The sequence below is a fragment of the Eublepharis macularius genome, chromosome 6 (genome assembly GCF_028583425.1).
Source record: "Eublepharis macularius isolate TG4126 chromosome 6, MPM_Emac_v1.0, whole genome shotgun sequence".
Taxonomy (NCBI): Eukaryota; Metazoa; Chordata; class Lepidosauria; order Squamata; family Eublepharidae; genus Eublepharis; species Eublepharis macularius.
Window position 1 is genome coordinate 128,608,926 of NC_072795.1, and position 17,744 is coordinate 128,626,669.

General features: G+C 46.7%; 1 protein-coding gene across 1 annotated transcript in view; it reads right to left on the bottom strand.

The window, feature by feature from the left end:
• Nucleotides 1–2,096: 2,096 nt before the first annotated feature.
• Nucleotides 2,097–17,744, bottom strand: part of PTPN20 (protein tyrosine phosphatase non-receptor type 20) — a 30,895-nt gene continuing 15,247 nt past the window's right edge. The window contains exons 6-10 of the mRNA XM_054983810.1: nt 16,237–16,327; nt 13,830–14,164; nt 8,156–8,371; nt 6,633–6,695; nt 2,097–3,166 (exon numbers count right to left, since the gene is read on the bottom strand). Of these exons, the coding sequence (XP_054839785.1) occupies nt 3,089–3,166; nt 6,633–6,695; nt 8,156–8,371; nt 13,830–14,164; nt 16,237–16,327 (783 nt within the window). The 3' untranslated portion in view covers nt 2,097–3,088. The remainder of the gene's footprint in view (nt 3,167–6,632; nt 6,696–8,155; nt 8,372–13,829; nt 14,165–16,236; nt 16,328–17,744) is intronic.

The window sequence follows — 17,744 nt, forward strand, 5'->3', positions numbered from 1 at the left end:
GAACGGAGTTCCGGAACCTCTTGAAAATGGTCACATGGCCGGTGGCCCCACCCCCTGATCTCCGGACAGAGGGGAGTTGAGATTGCCCTCCACGCCGCCAAGCAGCGCGGAGGGCAATCTACACTCCCCTCTGTCTGGAGATCAGGGGGTGGGGCCACCGGCCATGTGACCATTTTCTCCAAGGGCAACCCACTGAGTTCCACCACCTCTTTCCCCAGAAAAAAAGCCCTGATGGCTCTGATAACTATTTGGTCATGGGGAACCTTCAGCTGCATTTGATGGCATCTGCCTTGCCCGATCAATCTCCCCATCTTTCATAACGAAACTTAAGTTATTTCACGATTGCCTTACATTCTGACATGTAGGGATGCAGGCAAAAAGGCCGTAAAAGCAAGTGCATAACTGGAGGAGTGCAAATCGAGAAAACGTCATGCCGCTTGTTTTGAAAGGAGGGTCACTGCTTTGCTCTGTACAATCTGCTTCCAAAATCCTGGACCCAGATACAAAAACTCTTTACGGCCAAGCAAATCTCAGCAAATGCATAATCTTGAGCCTGCAATTGCCGAAGCAACAAGAATGCAGAAGCAAGAACTTGCAGGGGAGATTGAAGGGTACTTAATCCTTTCCATCCCGTTCCTTCCATCCCCTTGCTTCCCTTTACCAGTTGGGGAAGATGACTGGAGAATGGTACATCAACTCCTCTTGCCTCTTGATTCTCCTTCGCATTGTGCCCACGAGCATTAGAGGTCCAGGGCTGGGCTGGAGAACTCATTTTTGTAGTCCCTTATGAGATGCAACTGGCCCCAGTCACGTTGCAAAGATGTGCAGTATCATGTATAGATATGGAGAGGTGAGCCTGGTTAATAGATCCCTGGAGATAGCAGTGGCACAAAATTCGAGCCAAGGACGGTTCCCTGTGTTATTTCCCACCCCACCCCTGAGATCATTTGCCATGTAGGAAAAAGCACATAACCTCCAATGTACGAAGAGTGGCCACTGGTACATGGGTTTGGGGCATCAACGGTAAATCTGAGAATATTCTGCATAAGAGACAACATTCAAACCGTAATCCATATGACTAACATATTTATAAAGAAGAGGCAGTGCTGCATATTGGTTAGAGTGGGACTGGAATCTGGGAGGCCCAGCTTCAAATTCCCAGTCTCTCACGGAAACTTGCTGGGTGACCTTGGGCCAGTCACATACTCGCAGCCTCGCCTACCTCACAGGGCTGTTGTGAGGATAAAACGGAGGGAGAAGAACAATGTGAGTCGCTTTGGGTTCCCACTGGGGAGAAAGGCGGGGTAAAAATAGAGCAAAGAAAAGTAAATAAAATGTATGCTTGTTCCTACAGAGCAATTATTCTCCAGGTAAAAGGAAGCAAAAGCTGCCCTGAAACCTCCAGGAGACGGAGTTGGCAGGGAGAGGAAGAACAAGAGCACCTGAAACAAAGTTAAAACTCGACTCTCTTTGTCAAAGGGATCCTCCCTGCAGAAGATACTGGTAAGATTCAGACGAAGGTGCATTAGGAGGGAAATGCAGTCATTGAACACATGGACAGGCGCTACTTCACTGAGGGCATGACTGCACAATGCACCCAACATATGCCACGTCACGGGTGCGCCACTGGACTCACAGACAGATACCTATCAGGAGAAGTCACCTTAAAAAGCGCTCTCTCACTCAGCGCTGCGAGGAAGCACTCTGAGGGGGAGACAGAGCGTCAGGTTTCCCTTCCACCCCCACTTTTGCTGGGACCCATGGAGCCAGAGTAAAAGCCTCGTGGTCTGCCTTTCTGCGAACAAAAGCAGGGTGGGAGAGGGAAACTGAAATGTTCTCTTCCCTTGCAGCTTTCCCTCACAGTGCTGAGTGAACAAGTGCTTTTTAAGGTGAGTTCCCTGATGGATGTCCACCTGCAAATCCAGTTGCACACTCATGGTCTGGCACGTACTGGGAGTATCGTGTAGCTTGGCCCTTCGAGAGAGAGAAAGAGCTGAAGTACATTTCTTAGGCAGGATCGCCATTGAATGTAACTGCATTTTCCTGCTTATTCTTACCACTGCTGTGTAAAGGCCACATCCTACTATTGGTGTATTTAAAGCAAGACTTCCGAGGATGCTGATGACTGAGACTGGCCAAAGTCACACATCTTAAGCCACAAGATGGGGATGAGCTGCATCTTTTCTGGAGAACATTGTCATGGGGGGGGGAGCAGGTCTGTCCGAAACGTAGGCTCACAAGCCTCCATTGCTGGAGGCCAATAAGGAAAAGCCAGCTCTTAGCATGGAAAGACACGTTATTGAGTCCCTAGGGATGCTCAAATGAACCTCATTTCATGTGACCCCCCTTCAGCTTTCCATGCACTCGCTCACACAGTCATGCTTCAATTTGTTACATGTGAATACATTCATGCGTTCGATATCAGTTCCTCCTCAACTGCTGAAAGTATCCTAGTTTCCCCCACCCCCCACATCCATTCATTGAAATACAGATCTTGACACATTCTCACACCTTAAAGAAACGCAAATTAGCAAGTCAAAAGAGCCTACAGTACTTGTTCTTGCAGCGAAAACAGAACTGAATTGGCACTCTGCCCTCCAAACTCACTTGCAGATGCAATCACACAAAGGGAGATCCCATGAAAACGGCATTCACATGCGGCGAGCAAGAACAGCCTCCACGTGAATTGAGGACCACACGTAAAATCCTTCACTTGAGCATCCCTACATAATTCACAATGTGTATTCCTACTCTTAGTAACCCTGGAACATCTCTCACACAAGGGAAATCCCCTAGAAGCCATTAATCCCAGTTAATTTCCTGGGCATTAACAGACCATTACAAATACAAGCAGATTTGAGTTCAGAGACAAGCACGTGTATTTCATAGCCCATTCTCAGCCACATGTCTACTCTCGGTGTGCCTATTTTTCCTACATAATGCTTTAGAACTCCTCGTTTTCCAAGCACTGCTATGCAACAAATTCCATTTGTACAGCACCTTTCGGTATCCTTGGGGCATCATGACTGAATGAATTGCAAGGAACAAGGAGAGCCAAAGAGAGGCAGGGACAGCAGAGGTTTCCTTATTACTGCAGCAAGGGATTCATGTTCTGAATGTTCTTCAAAACTGCAAGCGCGATTTCATAGCAAAACACATACTGCTCCTGCACATGAAGAAGGAAAGAGAATTTCAGAGTAGAGGATGGGGGATTCCGCATGATCAATTTTGATCGGACTTTCTGAGCAGTCGTGCCACGATGGAGTCCTACGAATCCACTTCTCCCCGATTCCACATTAGCCTTTTGTTTCGCATATTTCATCGGCTCAAAGTCCATCATGCGGAATTTTTGACAGGATAGAAATCGATTCCTCATCGCTTTTTCTGGGGGAAGTGTCGAATGATGCACATCTTCATTTTTTTTAATATTCCCCCCCCAAAAAATGTTGCTACACATAAACGTTGCATCAAACCAACACATTAGAAAAAAATTTCTCACAAAAAACCGTTGCTACACATAAACGTTGCATCAAATAAACATATTGGATAGGCCAGAGCACTTCCCGCCGATATTGTGGAAGAGTATTGGCTATTGACATTTGGAGGGAAAATTGTTACCAATGACCCCGCGTCTATCTTTCCCGCTCTCTTCGTGAGCAGTGTGGTTTAGTGATAGGTGTTGTGTTGAGGACGGTCTCTTTCTCCCTCCATGAAATGCCTAGACCACTAGTTGAACGCTGAAGTCCCTCCATCACACTTTCACTCTACCTCAGAAGCTGTCAGCTGTCAGCAAGCAACAAGTGACAAATTTGGCGCGTTGTAAAATGGACCGGTTATTGGTCAGCTGTTGTCATGTGACACAGGATATGTTTCTGCATAGACATGTAGAAACGTTGCAACAGTTTTTTTACATTTTTTTTAAAAAAAAAGAGGAAAAGGGAAAGCGTAGTGGGTGTGGCTTAGAAAACATGATTGGCCAATCAAATTCGAAGGGTGAGAGAAAAGGGCAAGGGTGGGGAGAACATCGGATAAAGAATTCCGCATGATTAAAATCCCTAATCTGCTGCGAATGGACAAATAAGTCGGGGGAAAGCAGGATGGAAAAAAAACGGACAAAACGTGCAGTGACTTCGGATCTGCTGCTAGGATTGCCTTCCCATGTGTGGAAACACAAGAAAAAATCGAGGTCATTTAGAAGCTGAAGCAGGGAAAACCACTCGTGCGGAATCACCCGATGAAGGGGGCTGGGAAGTGGCCCAAATTAGGAACTTGCTAGGCATGGAAGCCTCCAGGCCTTTTCTCATTGCAGTAATAGTCTCTCTAGGTTACACCAGTGGTAACTACTAGGGGTGTGCACCCCCCCAAAAAAGATTCCGGTTTCCCATTTTGGGTTTACCTGAAGCGGGGGGGAAAATTGAGAAAACCCAAATCCCAGAGCAGCAAGCCACTTCGAGTTTGGGCATTTAAACCACTTTGGGATTATTAGGGAAGATTCAGCCATTGTTTCCAATGGGAAACACCACTCCCGGTTATCTGGGGGCCAGGGAGGGCATTTTCTTCCCTAATAATCCCAAATTTGTAGAGGACCCTTTCTAACCCTCCTCTTATAACCACCCACATTTCAGGGAGATTGGACTTCAGGGAAGCCATGTTATAGCCCCCCAAAGAAGGTGTTCCTATCCACCGCTGATCTCCATTGTTTGTTATGGAGGAAATTGGAGGGGGGGTCCTAGGTGGCTGGGGACCCTGTCCTCCAGGTGGAATCATCAGGTCCAGACAAGTCCAGGACCATTTTGCTTGCAAAATGCCACCCCCCAGCCACCTAGAAAGCCCCCCCCATTTCTCCCCATAGGAAACAATGGAGACTGGTTTGAGAGTGGTATTTTTTCTCTTTGGAGGGAGAGGGAATTTTTCTTAGAGTGATTCTCTAGTGATTCTCTGGTGTGAAGTTGTTCCCCTTGCATCCGTTTGGTTATATGGGGCGGTGTGTGTGTATGTGTGTGTGTTCAGTTTACTTCTAGTTGTAAGAGTGTCCCTTGCTTCATATGGTTTTGTGTATTTTAAATTAAATTTTTCTTAATGTAATTCTTCAATGTGAAGGTTGGTCCTCATAGGGGACAATGGAGATTGGCAGTGGATAGAGGCACCTTCTTGAAGTCCAACCTCCCTGAAACTTGGGGGGTCTTGAGAGGAGGGTTAGGAGAGGGTTCCCTGCAGATTTGATGCATTTTGCTTCCAAAGTGCCACCTCCAACCATCTAGAAATCCCCACTAGCTGTGGAAGCAGTGTTTCCTCTTGGCGTTCCTAAAGGAAAGATTGCTTCCGCACTACCCGAAGCTTAATGAAGCATTCCAGAATGCTTTGGTAGGCTTAAATATCCCCAATAATATGCTGTTTCTCCCCCTCTTCCACTTATAAACATCAACAAAGGGGAGGGACTGAGTCTCTCTCTACACGAGACATCTTACACAAGGACACTCAAGTATAGGGAGATATAATGTTAGCCGGGAAGTGTAGTTTAAAAAAGAGTCAGAGATCGCTCCTCAAAGGGTTTGTTAATTTCCCTAAGGGGAATGAAATTGACAGAGCCTTAGAGAAGGTGAAGATGAAATTAACAAACCTCTAAGGAGCGAGCTTCTCAGTTTCAGAGAGTTTGTTAATTTAACCTTTGCCTCCCCAGAGGCTCTGTCAATTTTACCTCCCCTTCCAGGAGGCAAAAATGAAATTAACAAACCTTTTGAAGAGCAATCTCTGGCTCTGTCTTTTTAAACTACACTTCCCAGCTAACATTGCATCTCCCTACACTTGAGCATCCTCGTGCAAGAGGTCTCATGTAAAGAGACTCTGAAGCTCAGTTCTCTCTGAAAGCTGCACCCACAGGATTCCTGCCACTTGGGGGCAGTGTTCCATACAAAGGATGCCTTCCCTGTGTTTACCATCCCTTTGCAGGATCCAAGAGGGAATGGCCTGTTGTAATGAAAACAGGCTCAAGTGGAGGTCCTGACTAAGAGCCAAGCTACAAGTGACGCCTTACACAGGTTGGACACTTGTCAGCTTCCCTCAAGTTTTGATGGGAAATGTAGGCGTCCTGGTTTTACAGCTTGGCTCTCCACTACAGCTGCAAGACCAGGATGCCTACATTTCCCACCAAAACTTGAAGGAAGCTGGCAAGTGTCCAACCTGTGTCAGGCGTCACTTGTAGCTTGGCTCCGAATCCCAGCACTAATGAATCCTTGTTTATGAGCCAGGCCTTTGCCGCTTAAAGCTGCCAACTCCAGGTTGAGAAATTCCTGGTGATTTGGAGGGTGGAGCTGGGGCAGGACAGGGTTGGAGAGGGGAGGAACCTCAGCAGGGTATAATTCTACAGAACCTCCAAGGCAGCCGTTTCCTCCAGGAGAACTGATATTGGTCGTCCGGTGATCCAGTGTAATTTTGGCAGATCTCAGGGCCCTACCTGGAGGTTGGCAACCTTATTGCCACACTGGATCTGAGTAATCCGCTCTTCTGGGAAGACTGAAAGTAATCAGCTTGCAGTTCCCAGGCCTGAAAATATATCAGCTTGATGCCAATAAATCTCACATACATAACCAGTTAGCTCCATCCTGTTCGTACAAGAAGCCTGAAGTCCTTACCTTGGTTTGAATCATGCCAAAGCGCTGATGTCTCATATCTCTTACTATCTTCTTGATGTCAAACTGCAGGAAGACAAGAAGGTTCTTTTATTTGCAGCTCACGATAACAACCAGCATGGTAGGCAGCCTCAGGCTGCACCGGACATCTAATCACAGCATTCACCCCTCCTATAGTACATCAGGAAGAGGCTGTCTTTTTCACTACCCTGTAAGGTGGATCAGCATTATCATTCCCATGGTGAAGATGGCAGGTAGGAGCTGAGGTTGAGAGAGAGAGAGAGAGAAAGAGAGAGAGAGAGAGAGAGACAGAGACAGAGACAGAGACAGAGAGACAGAGAGAGACAGAGGTTGTCTAAGGCCAACCTAAACAGTTCCTGGCACAGGCAAGTGTCAAACTATGGGACACCCTGAAGTTCAGCTCTTTACATTCCACTTCGTCATTGGTAGACAATTCCTGCCCTCTCCAACCTCCTCTCTTATACAGTTTGAATAATCTAATCACTCCACGCCTGGGCCCCATTTTATCTTGCGATATTGTCTGTATATGGAGAGTCACAAAGGAACATTCCAATAAAAGCTCCAGTGCTAGCAGCCATCATTTGCAGTTCTGGTTCCGGTGGGTATTGGCCAGGGACGGCTAAACCTTTAGCTCTGATAATGCTAAGTTGTTTTTAATTTATTTGAAGTTATTAGCAACCCTTGGCTGTTTTTAAGTAATAATTCTATGTGAGCTAGGGAGATATGAGGAACTTGACTTTCTTCATGTTTATCTGCATTTCATTTTCAAATCAGATACCCAACTTGAAATGGCTTACAAAAGGCCCTCCTGCTACCAAAATGGCCACCCAACTCTCTCCCACCCAAGCGACAACCTTAATTTACTAGCCGATATCCTCTTCAAACACAGGAAGAGTTTCCAGCAAATTACTCTTCACAGCATGACTTCCTAGCAGCAGGGCTTTTTTTCAGCTGGAACGCTGTGGAATGGAGTTCCGGACCCTCTTGAAAATGGTCACATGGCTAGTGGCCCCGCCCCCTGATCTCCAGACAGAGGGGAGTTTAGATTGTTATCTGCGCCACTCACAAAGGGCAATCTAAACTCCCCTCTGTCTGGAGATCAGGGGGCGGGGCCACCAGCCATGTGACCATTTTCTCCGAGGGCAACCCACTGAGTTCCACCCCCTCCTTTCCCAGAAAAAAAGCCCTGCCTAGCAGTGCTGATGGGGTTCGTAGTTTTCTTGGCCTTCTGATTCAATTTGCTTGAAGGGGGGAGAGGAGGAAGAGGAGAAACACTTCTTTCTCCTGCTTATATGAAGAGTCTGATCCAGAGTTGCAGAGTTGATAATGCTCCTCTACATATTTAAGAAGAGTGACAAGGCTTAGAAGTTCGTATTCCAAATAACTTGAGATCTATGAACTTTGTTCTAAGTTAACTGATTTCTGTTAAATATTGAGGCTTGTTTTGCAGCAAAATAAGCAAGCCATCATTTTACGCTGAGGAAAATGATTTTTACTCCACTTACAGGCATATCATTTTCTATGTAGGTCAACAAAATGTCCACACAGAGCAACACGCCACTCCTGCCAATCCCGGCACTACAGTGGGCGATGACGGGGCCTGTCTTGTGAACTTTCCTCATGAAGCGAACAAACTTGACAAGGTTCTCTGACGATCTGGGAGTGCCGTGGTCTGGCCAGGTTGTGAACTGGAGGTGCTGCACAATGCGCTTTTCTTGCGTCTGCAAGAGAAAGATCTGAAAGTGCACACGGACTAGGAGCATCTATGCTGGCAAAGCCGATTAGAAAATTAAAACAGAACAGGGGAAAATATTGATGGTTCCTGTGATCAGTTTGCTAATCATTTTGCAGCTAAAGTTGCTGCAAAAGTCAGCGCCGGATCCAGGGTTGCCCACGCCCGGGGCAACCCTTGGCTGACTGCCTCTCGTGCGCGTGCACTCCCCGCACTGTGTGATGACATCACTTTGGTGACGTCATCATGCAGGGTGGACGGAAGCAGCGTGCGGGGCTGAGAAGTTGCCCGCCCCATTCGCCTCCCTGCAGGCGAATGGCGCGGGGGGCCTCACAGATGCCCGCGCTGCTTTCGCCTGCCCCGCAGGAGAGGACAGGGGGCAGCCGGCTTGCCGCACACCCCCTGCCCTCCAGGGCAGGTGAAAGCAGTGCGGGAGGCTGCGAGGCCGCCCGCACCATTTGCCTTCCCGCAGGCGAATGGTGCGGGCGGCCTCGCAGGAGAGGACAGGGGGCGGCCCTCCAGGGCAGGCAAAAGACAGCACAGCCCCCCACGCTGCTTTCACCTGCCCTGCAGGACAGGGGGCAGCTGGCTTGCCACGCACCCCCTGCTGTCCAGGGTAGGCAAAAGCAGTGCAGGGGGCTGTGAGGCTGCCCGCGCTGCCGCCTGCACACTCTGGCAGCTGGGCGCTGCTCCCGGCGCCCCCTCCCTGGCGGCACCGGGGGCAGACTACCCCCCTGCCCCCCCTAGATCTGGCTCTGGCAAAAGTTCCAGATTGGCATCGTATCAGCTACAACAGGAATTCTGCTCAGTTCTATACGTACCTCTTGTCCATGTTGATGGGTAACTTTTTGTTTCGAGTCCAGTGACGCCTTAAAGACCAACAAGATTTTCAGAGTATAAGCTTCCTGAAGAAGATACTGAAGAAGGGAGCCTTTGACTCTCAAAATTTTATACCTTGAAAATTTTGTTGGTATTGAAGGTGCTCTGGATTCAAATCCTGCTGTTTTTCAGCAGACCAAATTAGTTTCCGTGTGTGCAACCTGAAGATACAAACTCCTGGAGAGGTGAGCCCTCTTTCTTGAATATACCACAGAATACAATTGTGAAATTTAGCAGTATTAAAGAGAAAATTCTCCCGCTTAGGGGGGGCTGACTTTCCAACTGGCTGTGGGCCAAAATGAAGGACATCCTGCTCAAGCAATGGGCCCCTGTCCACATAGACGGTACCTTGGCCTTGTAGGTCTCATGCTTGCTTGCCTCCCAAAACTTGCATGCAATTTAGCCCATTCTCCAGGCCAAGGATCTCATGGGGAAGGGCCAAGCCAGACTCCCAACCACAGAGACCAGCAAAAGGGGCCCCCAGAACAACAGTGTGAGGTAGGTTAAGCTGACTGGCCCGTGGCCACCCCATTTGCTTTACTGAATGGGGATGGAACCTGGATCTCCCAGATCCTTCTCCCCCTTTCCTGCTTCCTTCTTTGCTTCCCACCCACCATCCAAACTACCTTTATGTGTCTCCATATTCAGCTTTCCTTCCCCCTGGCAGCTGAGCTGGGCCAAGTTACATGGGTTGTGAATCTCCAGTGGTTGTCTACGACATCAGGTGATATGATGGGGCGGGGAGATGGGAGCTTTCCCAGGCCTGTTTGGGCCTCCAAATCCACCTCTGCCCCCATGGCTTTGCTTTATAGAAACCAAAGCTTGGAAGACTCAGCAATATTGATGTAGTTGCCTAGCAACCTCTAAAATGGCCACTGCAAGCTTAGTAGGCTCTCCTGTGTTAAAGCTGCAGGCATTGTTTCTGTTATTTGAAGGTGGAAAGTGCTCTCAAGTCATAGCTAATTTATGGCAACCCCTGGTGGGATCTGAAAGAGACTAACAGAGGTGGTTTGCTATTGCCTGTTTCTGCATAGCAACTCTGGTCTTCATTGTATTGGAAATACAGTATCTTGTGTACAGAGAAGACAGAAGACACAGAATACCTGCGAGGGGCAGCGGGTCTGACAGTTAGATAGATGGCAGAGTGGGATCCTTCTTTCCTCCTCTCTTCTGTCCTTCTTCCATGTCTCCAGATTGGTACTCTTAGGCTACTTCCTGCTTCCTGTTTCTTCCCGGAAGTCCCTTCTCCCTATTTACTGAAGTAGTTAGTATCTATCCTGTTTCTCTCCTTTCTGTCAAAGTTGTAGTTCCTGAATAAACTCTCTTCATTCACTCCTTAATCAGATTCAAGATCTTTCCTAAGATATACCAGAGCCTACGCCTTGGAAGTCTCCCATCAAATTACTAATCAAGGTCGACCCTGCTTAGGTACTGAGATCTGATAAGATCGGGCCTGCCTGGGCTATCCCAGTCAGGGTTTTCTATTATTTAGGCAAGTTTTAATCCTCTGATTTTTTTTTAAGATTTCAGATTTTTTGCAACTGAGACGTCCTTCAGGTTGCAGAGAAATCTCCCAATCTGTCCCTAACTCTCTATGTTGTAGTTCTCTCCATCATATCTACTGGGATGTAGACTGGAAACAGACGTGAGAATGAAGGAGGATTGAGAGTGTTTGATCTGATGCCTCAATCCAGACCAGATTACAGAAATTGCAATAGAGTCCATGGAGTATGGCGTCAGTCACTTGTGACAGCTCATGTACATATCTTCAAAATCTTCTTGCATATGTGATTGGAAGAATCCCTGCATGAGGTTGGAATGGAACCTACGTCTTTTCAGTATTTGTTGCTCAGTTTCTTGATGGAGGGGCAGGGACATGGTGGAGCTGGGTGGAACAGACTTTGGGCTGTGGGGATCAACCATAGTGGTTGGATGGCCAGTTGAACAAGGACTGAAAACCAATGAGCTCTCTTTTCTTGGCTCTGATTTTCTAAGGCTCCTTTGAAATCAGTGGTGTAGGAGAAGATGCATAAAGCAGACATGGTGGCCAATACTGAGTGAAGGACTCCACTTTTTCTACCCTTTGTGAGAGAAAAATGGGAACAGAACCTGGTGATCTTATAGGTCGCATGAGCAGTGAAGAGGTATAGGGAAGGATGGCCAAATATCTTCTGGATTGCAAGAAAAACCCCCAGGGCTGAGCACTCGGCAGGGTCTAGGTTTTGCCAGCTGAGTCACTTCACCCTGGAGCTGAGGATGTCATCAACATGCAGTGATGTGACGGATGCCAGATTGATCTTTGCCCAGCTGAGGAGAACAAAGGCCTCGTTGTGGAGTGATTGGCCACTGATATGCGCTATTTTTAGTCACATGCCTGACTAGGATGTGCTTTGTCCATCAAATGGTGATGTAAACCTGTCAGGGCAAAATAGATCGCCCTGAGCTCCATGCAATTTATGTCGTGAGAGTTGTCCATCACATTTGTACCATCTTGTCTTCTAGAAGGTCTCCCTACATGGAGAAGCTGGCAGCTATAGTAAAAAGGATGCTAAGTGGCTATTTGAGGGAGACTGCCTTCGACAGACCGGGAGGAGCAGTGGCTCAGCGGCAGAACACCTGCTTTACACGCAGAAGGTCCCGGGTTCAATCAGCAGCACCTCTACTTAAAAAGAGCTGCATCATGCTGCAACCTGGAGTGTAGGGGCTGGCTGCTACAACCAGTCCATGCCTAGAAGCAGTTTTGCATTGGCTACCCGCTGCTGAACTGTCAGTTATCACCAGTTGTAACATACAACCAGCTGCTGGCTTGGCTCCTCTCCAGTGCCCTGAGAGGTGTGCTACGGAAATCTTAAGGAGCTGCACCAAATGGGAAGAATTGGTGGACCCACTTAAGCTCCTTGCTCTTCCAGTCTCTCTTCTTTTTAAAGAGAGGACCAAAGAGAGAAGAGATGGAGGGAAATCATAGCAGAAATTCCACAGGGAAAAGGAAAATGAACAGTACGGTAGGATGGCCCAGGTTAACCTGCTCTCATCAGATCTCAGAAGCTAAGCAGGGTGTCATGAGTCAGGCAGGGCTCAGGGATCGTGAGGACTCTTCAGGGGAGCCCCGTGCAGCCACCTTTATACTACCAAAAGCGAAGGGCCCCTCAGGAGAAGGGGGGCTAACAGAAGCTGACCAGCGGGGGATGCCAGCTGATCAGCAGGCACAGCCAACAGTTGGGGCAGAACCAACACCCTCTAGCTCTGATCCAGCAGGTGAAACCCAGTTAGCTGGCCCATCCCTCCAGCTTCATTTCCACCCTTAGAGCTCCATAGATGGAAGCTGGGAACTGAATTGCAAGCAAGGAGGCAAAGTGCACGTCTCCTGGCCCAATGCCAGCTGCTCTCTGATGATGAGAAGGAGTAGTTGCAGGATCCTTTTCCAAGCAATGGGCTACAGACATGGCCCTTAGCCCTGGGGCTATAAAACCAGCCAAGAGAGGTTGCTCGGTGTGGATGCAATGTGTACAATCGCTGTGAAGCCATTCACTCTGTCTTGCCTTGCCTGTTTCCTGAAAGCCTGACCTCAGACTGCCTGACCCTGCCTAGCTTGACTGCCAGAACCCTGACCTTGGACTGCCTGACCTTTCCTAGCCTGCCTGCTGGAACTCTGACCTTGGACTGCCTGACTTTGCCTAACCTGATTGCTGGTACCCTGACCTTGGACTGAATGACCACGCCTTGCCTAGCCCCTGGGGTCCCAGCCTTGGACTGGGCATTGGAGCCCTGTCCACCTTCTGGCCCCAGTACTGGGAACCCACAGGCCAGTACAGAGGGTCAGCTCTGGTTAGTACTTGGATGGAAAACCACCAAGGAAGTCCAGGGTCGCTATGCAGAGGCAAGCAATGGCAAACCACCTCTGTTCATCTCCTGCCTTGAAAACCTGCGACACGGTGGCACTTTCTACCACAAAGTGGAAGGGAAAGAAGGGAGAAGGCCCTGGCTTTGAACCAGACAGGAATGACGAGTCTACCCCAATCCCTGGACAAGTTGCAGCACTGGCCAGTTAGCATAGTCTTGCCTGAGGAGTGTGTGGGAGGAGTAAACCCACCGCCCTAACCCACCGCCACTCAATTTCTTCCCTCCACTGAAAAGAGAATGATAAAAATTTGTACAAGAAAGGAAGGTCGATATAGAATCCATATTCTGTCTTGCGCATGCACACACATGCACATGCACGCACGCACGCACGCAAAGTGTATTAGATCTCTGGGGCATGCTGTGAAATAGATTCAGAACAGAGACCAACGTTCTGCTTTACACAGCATTTTGTTAACATCCTAGAACTGGCAATAACTGACTGGGCCAAGGCCCTCAATATCCATTGATCAGCATATCACCGCAACAGCCCCGTGAGCTCATCTTGCAATAATACATTTTTTTGGCCTGGCACAGGGCACAGTGGTATGTGGCATAACCAGAAAGTAGAAGCTCATTCCTAGACTAACTGGCATCGCTGAAGAATGGCACAAAAGAAGTGATTAGTCAACAAGTACAACCTTGTCAGTTTGTCATACTGAGTGCCTTACCCTTTTGTTCATAATTTCTATTATTCTAATAATGAAACACTCCAGGATCTGATAGTTATCGAGTCGCAGATGAAACCTGAGCAAATCCAGAGAAGTGAAGGGCGGCTCAGGCCAGTATCGATGGCATTTGGAGGTCCCGCGTTCCATCTCTCTTGTAATCATGGCAATGACATTGGAGTGGTTTTCCCAGACCATTTGCCAGAAGTCATTCATAGTGCACGGTAGAGGACCCTGCGCAGAGATGTAGAAGAGCTCCTCTTTGTCCACTAGCACATGGATATAGCTAGCATTGATGTATCCCTTCGTCTCCCCAATGGGAACTCGTGTCTCATCATCTAGAGAGAGAGAGAGAGAGAGAGAGAGAGAGAGAGAGAGAGAGAGAGAGAGAGAGAGAGAAAGCCCTACACGTTTCTCATCTTTTTAATCAATCTCTGCGTTTTTCACGTACAAGCAAATTTTACGCTAATGACCACTTGCATTATTATTTTTGTTGTGGTTATTGTTCACTTTTAGAACTTGACTTTCTGAGCATTCATCACTCAAGTCTGTCAGAGTATACAGAAAGAGCATAACGTTATACAAATCAGCAACATTTTTTTTAATTCAAGCAAAATCCAGCTGCTATAATAACCCAGCAGAAGTAAAACGTTCAAGAAAGCAGTTGTCTTAAATGACCTTAAAATCCCAAAAGAGCGGGTAGACCTCTGTGCATCAAGCTCTGGAAAATCCTGAACATACAAGAAGAGGATTATACATTAGGACAGCTATTGACAGAATGGGATAAATGTTTTTAAAATTAAATAAATAACTAAATGTTGATGAACCTGCTGCCTAAATGACGGCCATGAAAAGTGATTGGCTAAATCTGTTGTTGCTAAATCTGAAATTAGAAGAGATTCCCAGGCAACAAATAACTTTATTATTCTATATGACAACAGTGGCAAGAATTTTATATGCTCAGAAGTGGAAGATGCAAGAAGTACCATCTATTGAAAATTGGATCCAAAAATTGCTGTACATGGCAGAAATGGATAAAACGACGAGAAAGTTGAGAGAACAGAATCCAGAAGAATTTCTTAATAACTGGGGTAAACTAAAACAGTATTTGGAAAAGAAGTGGGACGTAAGGGACAATTATGGTTGTTAGATAACTATTAATTTTTTCAGAAAGGAGGAGATACTGATCTTTACAAGAGAAGAGAGGAGATAAGTTAGAAACATAATGTAACTGATAGTTTGATGTTAGGTTTTGTTTAATCTAATATATATTATCTATTTTACTAGTGTGTTAAGATAGTTAAGAATAGAAAAGGGGATATAAGTAGTAGATTTAGACAGCGGGTTGGAAAACTATTGGAAGTCTTAGATTAAGGGGGGGAGGGGAAAGGGTGGGAGAATATGGAAGTGAGGGTCTTGGTTGAAAATTTGTAATATTAATTTTTACTCACCCAATAAAAAATTTTTATTAAAAAAAAAAGAATTGGCTGTAGCCTCTAATCCTTGTTTCATCCAACTCTCCCCAAAAACTTCTGCCATTGGGCAGCTCACCTCTGCTGACTTAATGCCCATAATTCTCCAGAGAGCCAGTAAAAGTCAAGGAAGAACGGTAGGTTTACAAATATTTTCAATAAAATAAACAAATGCCGTGATCGTACAGTTGTGTCAAATGGCCAAACTTTCTCCTTATTCTAGAAATGTAACATTCTCTCAGCAGGATTGTCCCATTCTCTTCCTTGTGTTGGCTAGTAAGCAAGCCTAGCCATTTAGCCTCTTTTTCAGATCATGGGCTACACGGTTTGCTCAGACCTCTTTAATTAAAGGGTCCTTGCTCTCTTTCCCTGGCTGCAGTTCTCTCCTTTGGCAACTGCTAAGGATTCAAGTCCTGACGTAAGACCTTCCCTATGCCATGCTACCAAGTGATGGTTGCCATTCTAAAGGTAAAAGGTAAAGGTAGTCCCCTGTGCAAGTACCGAGTCATTACTGACCCATGGGGGGACGTCGCATCACGTTTTCTCGGCAGGCTTTTTATGGGATGGTTTGCCATTGCCTTCCCCAGTCATCTACTTTACCCCCAGGAAACTGGGTACTCATTTTACCGACCTTGGAAGGATGGAAGGCTGAGTCAACCTTGAGCCGGCTACTTGAACCGGGCTTCCACCAGGATCGAACTCAGGTCATGAGCAGAGCTTGGGCTGCAGTACTGCAGCTTACCACTCTGCGCCACATCAGCTAAACATATAACATATCTGTGTATGAGCAATGTTCTAATGTAATCCTTGCCTGAAAAAGAGTGATAAAAATTGTGGCCCAGAGTTTCGATCCTAGCTCAAACCAAACCATTCCTTCAGACTCACAGATTTTTCTCATTGATCCTAGAGTGGCGACATTCACAGTCTCTTGTACTTACATGGCAGGATATCACGGTATCTGTTCTTTTCCCGGTTTTCTGGTGCTTTGCCAATGAGGCAATCATCAGTTGGCTTGATATGTTCTAAGTCCTAAAACAAAACAAAAAAACCTTCAGCATGCTTCATTTGCAAAGCAAAGCAAAAAAAAAGGGGAGGCTCCTCCACACACAAAACTAAGAGTAGAAAACTACACATGAAGGATACAAGTTTGTATCCTTCACGGGTAGTTTTCTACTCTCTTTACATTCATTTGCAAAGCAGGGTTTCAAGCAGAGAATGAACAAGTAAGAGTGTGTGTCTGCTTGCAAGCATGCTCACACTTCTGTACACTTCCCCCCCTAGGTTAGAAACCAGGCACCACCTCATATGCAAAGCTCCACCGCTGAGCTGTGGCATCTCCCTGGTCTGATATTCAGCAACGGATTATTAAAATTGACTAAATGCCATCTGAGCACCAGAGTATTTTTAGACTTTGGAAGCTGAGCTTTTCTGACTTTGTTCCTAAAACATATTGCATTTTTCTCTTGTTAGTTCAAAGATTCTTGATTTTTTTTTAAAAAAAAGTTGTTTTTAAATGACACAATAGTCTTGCAAAGAATATATTTTATGAATATATGTGGGGTAAAAAAATTACATTAAATACTAATACACAAGAGGACTCCACCCAGATCTGCCTCTGCTTCTCTGTACCCCCCCCCCACATTTCCTTCCGGCCTCCTATTATCTCCCACCCCCATGCGGGCTCTGGCTCCAGCATCTTTTCTCTCCCCCTTTGATGCCTCTTCCAGGAGCCATTGAATTGCCAAGGCAACTAAGGGCCAAGCTACAAGTGATGAACAAACTCACGTGTATTCCTTCCTGTTCACTTGCTCTCCACTTGCCCTCCTTGCCACTACGTGATCGAGTGGAGGGCAAGTGGAGGACAAGTGAACAGGAAGGAATACACGTGAGTTTGTTCATCACTTGTAGCTTGGCCACTCAATCACTATGTGATCGAGTGGAGTGTAAGTGAACAGGAAGGAATACACGTGAGTTTGTTCATCACCTGTAGCTTGGCCACTCAATCACTATGTGATCGAGTGGAGTGTAAGTGAACAGGAAGGAATACACGTGAGTTTGTTCACTTGCCGTTCAAGTGTCATTCGTCACTTGTAGCTTGGCCCTCAGTATGTCATACATTTTTTTTAAAGCCTGTAAATACATCACTCTTTAACATTTCGGTGGAGATTCCCCACCCAAATGGTTTTTTTTAAATCTTATTTTCCTGCAAACTTGAGGGTTCTGCCTAATTTGTAGAATCTTCCACGGGGCTGTGGCCGAACCCACTATGTAGAGAGTTTATAGTCCTTGGCTATTAAAGAAAATGCACATGTATGGGAAGCTGTTGATTTCCCCCATTTGAAGGATGGGACCTGCAGAAAGTCCTGTTCAGACAAGCAAAGCTGAGAGCATGAGAGGCAGTCCTGTAGATATGAGGGACCAAGGCCATGAAGGGCTTTGTATGTGA